The 3,808-nt window shown below is 36.7% G+C and overlaps 1 protein-coding gene across 2 annotated transcripts in view; it reads left to right on the forward strand.

Annotated features, from left to right (window-relative positions):
* Positions 1–3,594, forward strand: part of LOC143036777 (venom phosphodiesterase 2-like) — a 103,125-nt gene extending 99,531 nt beyond the window's left edge. For both annotated transcript variants that reach the window (XM_076204512.1, XM_076204511.1), the window contains one exon: positions 2,881–3,594. In XM_076204512.1, the coding sequence (XP_076060627.1) occupies positions 2,881–3,090 (210 nt within the window). In that variant the 3' untranslated portion in view covers positions 3,091–3,594. The remainder of the gene's footprint in view (positions 1–2,880) is intronic.
* The last annotated feature ends 214 nt before the right edge of the window (positions 3,595–3,808 follow it).

The following is a 3,808-nucleotide window of genomic DNA, read 5'->3' on the forward strand; positions in this document are numbered from 1 at the left end:
ACCTCTTTCTCCGCACATGCAGACTGTGCTACTCATTGGCCTGTTGGTTTTGTGGTAAGGGTCCCATGCTACCACACTATAGTACCAAGTTCGCACCGTACTCGTGGCGTAAAAACTTGCACAAATAATTCAGGTCGTTACTGTTCCTCATGAGCAAAGGGGATGGGTGTGTGATGCGTGTGAAAGGTAACAGCATGACTCACTGATCAGACTATGACCTTTGAGATTCCATGTGGGAGGGGAGTAGTTGTCGATCACGTGTCCAAAGAATGACCCAAGACGACGGTGAATCACTAAGCCTAGCAGCAGTAATCACCACAGCGATAAAATGCACAGCAACAAGTGATGGAAGAAGTGATTGACTTACAGATATACATTCTGTTGAGTTCGGAGGTAGGCGATTGATTCAGTAGAAAAAAAAAAAAAAAAAAAAGGTTGTTAGCCTCGATAGGTAGCAGCCATAATATAACACTCGATCGTGGGAGAAGTCAAAGGTGAAACATCTCATCATCAAAAAAATAAACTTACATGGTGAAATCAGTGTCTGCTCGTAAAAAGCTCACTGATATTCAGTCGGGAAATCATTCGAAAATCTGAAGTCGCTCACTGAAGTGTCAACGCAAGAATTTGGAAAATTCTGACGCGATCTGGGAACCACTTCTTGCGTCCTTCGAGGACATCACACATTCGTCAATACCAGGAGCTTAAAGTGCATAAACTCTCTGCATTGGGCCTTCGACTTTTTATTTATCTATTTAATTATTTTATCATTTATTTATTTATTTATGTATTTGTTTATTGTATTTTGTTTTGTTTGTTTATTTATCTTTATTTATTAATTAATTTCTTATTATTATTTTTTTTAGTATTCTTTCCTAAAGACACCACGGAAACTATTTTCTTTGACACGGTGCTTTATTTATTAATTAATTTTTTATTATTATTATTTTTAGTATTCTTTGCTAAAGACACCGCGGAAACTATTTTCTTTGCCACAGTGCTGCTTGTTGTTGAGTCGTTCTCTTTTTTTTTTTCTGTTACTTTGGTGACAGGCTAGCCATCCGTTCCTGTTTTCCTATCTTGGTCTGGATAGTCACTATTCTCAAACTTCCATCGGGGGTACATACAGCTAATGATCCATGTTTATGGCTAAAACCGCTTTCCTCTCTGCCGACACGGCCCTCGTTGGTTGATGCAGAACTGAGGCCAGGTGATTTCATTCAGGCCCGGGAGAGGAATGACCCCTCACTCCATTTTCTCCCCATTTTATTATATCTTCTACTTGATTATTCAACTTGTTTTGAGTGCGGGAAGTGGTGGGGGGTAGATTATGAAATTGAAATTGACAAGGGGGCCATCCACTTTAGTCAAATTTCCTGTCCATGATCGAAAGGCTTTCCCTGGACGCAATGAGTATCAGTGAAAGAGCACATTTTCTTATAGATATTTTTATCAAACTGTTCTACATAGAATTCAGGCATTTCAGCATACATAAATATATGTTTATATGTTATTTCTAATTGTCCAAAGGTAGTCAGAGGGTCAACTTCTATTTGCAGATTTAGCATAATTTTTTATCTAATGAAATAGTTGTAAACTCATTAATTCTTGAAAAAAAGAAAATAATAATGATAATAATATTTGATTCATAAGTGAGATGGTATTATTCAGTTGAAACTTCAAACATCTAAGAGGTTATTGTTAACCTGATGCTCTTTTCAAGAATACCTGCCTATTTCTTGTTTCCTTTTTTCATAGTTTCACATTATATATGTTTAGATATATACAAACATACACACACAAAGGATTACAAAGGATTACAAAGGCGGAGCATACCGACAGGAGACCTTTTGGTCCATATCAAGGTCGGAAACGAAAAAAATTATAATAATGATAAATAAATGAATAAATAGAAAATATGATAAAATAAATGATAATAAATGAAATAAATGCATATAGTTAAATAATAAACAAACTGGTAAATAGTAAATAATAATGAATTCACATATAACTAATAATAAATGAGAAGCAAACAATAATAAATAAACAGACAAATGATAACAAACAAATAAATAATATAAAATAAATGAGAGTCATCAGAGCATCTTGCTTAGGTGCTTATCTAAATGATTCTTCAAGCTTCGAACTGAACTACATTGCACTGCCTCTGCAGGAAGCTTATTCCATTCATTAACTACACGGTTGGCGAAGTTGTTTCTACCCACTTCCAAATTAAATCTATTCCCCTGACAATTTGAGACCATTGTTTCTTGTCACACACACACACACACACACACACGCACACACACACATACACGCACACACACATACACGTACACACACACACACACACACACACAAACACGCCCCCCGATAGTGAGATATTAACTCAATAATGTTTGTGTAGTCAATACTTTAGGGGTTTTAGTGATACCCCTACGGATCAGAATCACGCAGCATTCTTTGTTATTGAAGGGGGATTAACTTCTCACAGAAGAATGTTGGTTACTTTTAACTTCTGCTGTTAACTTCTTTTAAACTGCTTTCTTTCTCTCCTTCCCCACCTCAGCGATTTCCGCACCTTCGGCGTCATGTTTTCTGGATAGAAGCGCTGGTTATTTGTAACGAAATACTTGTTATAAAACACCTACGCCAGTGCATTTATTTTTATATTTTTCATTTATTTATTTATTTATTTATTTATTTATCTATTTATCTATTTATTTATCTATTTATTTATCTATTCATTTATTTATCTATTTATTTATCTATTTATCTATTTTATTATTTCTTTGTAGCATCTCATATGCTAAATAAGATCGTGTGTCGCATGTGTTTCTATCTTGTCGTGTAACCAGCGTTACTCTGTTCTCTTTGCAGTTGGACACCCAATACCTCTTGTACCATATGACGACCGTCCGGGACATCGAACTCCTGACCGGACTTCGCTTCTTCAGAAACCTCTTTTTCCAAGACAGCGCGAGGCTCAGGTCTCGACTGCCTCTCGAGATTTGGTCCACGAAGCCCAGCTCCGATCAGAGATCGGGGAAGGGCGTCGAGACCCATGGTAGTCAGACGAATCCTGCATAGCGGAAAGGTCCCTTTGAGTTCGAGGAGGAAGTCTTCCGGTGATGCCATCTCAAGTGTCTGAAGAAGACTTCGGAAGACGAGCTACTGGAATCGGATGAGTACAGAAAGTAGCGAGATCGAGCACCGGTAGTTCGTCAGTAGCGAAGAGTAGACGTAGTCTTTGACAGGAAGATAAGTGGGGAATTGTGATCCTTCTTAATGTAGATGTCTTCTTGCGAAACCAGATACAGACTTTCAAGCTGATGTCACGTCGTAGACAAAGTAGTTGTAGCTGTGTTCCAGGAGTGGTTGTGTTTGTCTTGATTATATATGTATGCATGCATGTATGTGTGTGTGTGTAAATGCTTGTTTGTCTACATATATGTATACATGTAATTGTGTGTGATTGTGTGTATGGAATTATATGCACATGTGTATATGGACTAGGACTGATATTTACGGTTGTGCACTGAAGAAAAGACTGCAGCAAGTTGCCCGTCGCCTCAAAGTATATATATATATATATATATATATATATATATATATATATATATATATATATATGTGTGTGTGTGTGTATGTGTGTGTATGTGTGTTTATGTGTGTGTGTGTATGTGTGTGTGTATGTTTGTGTGTGTATGTGTATGTGTGTACACACACACACACACACACACACACACATATATATATATATATATATATATATATATATATATATGTGTGTGTGTGTGTGTGTGTG

Source organism: Oratosquilla oratoria, chromosome 21, assembly GCF_046742065.1.
Source record: "Oratosquilla oratoria isolate Oo_2021 chromosome 21, ASM4674206v1, whole genome shotgun sequence".
Classification (NCBI taxonomy): domain Eukaryota; kingdom Metazoa; phylum Arthropoda; class Malacostraca; order Stomatopoda; family Squillidae; genus Oratosquilla; species Oratosquilla oratoria.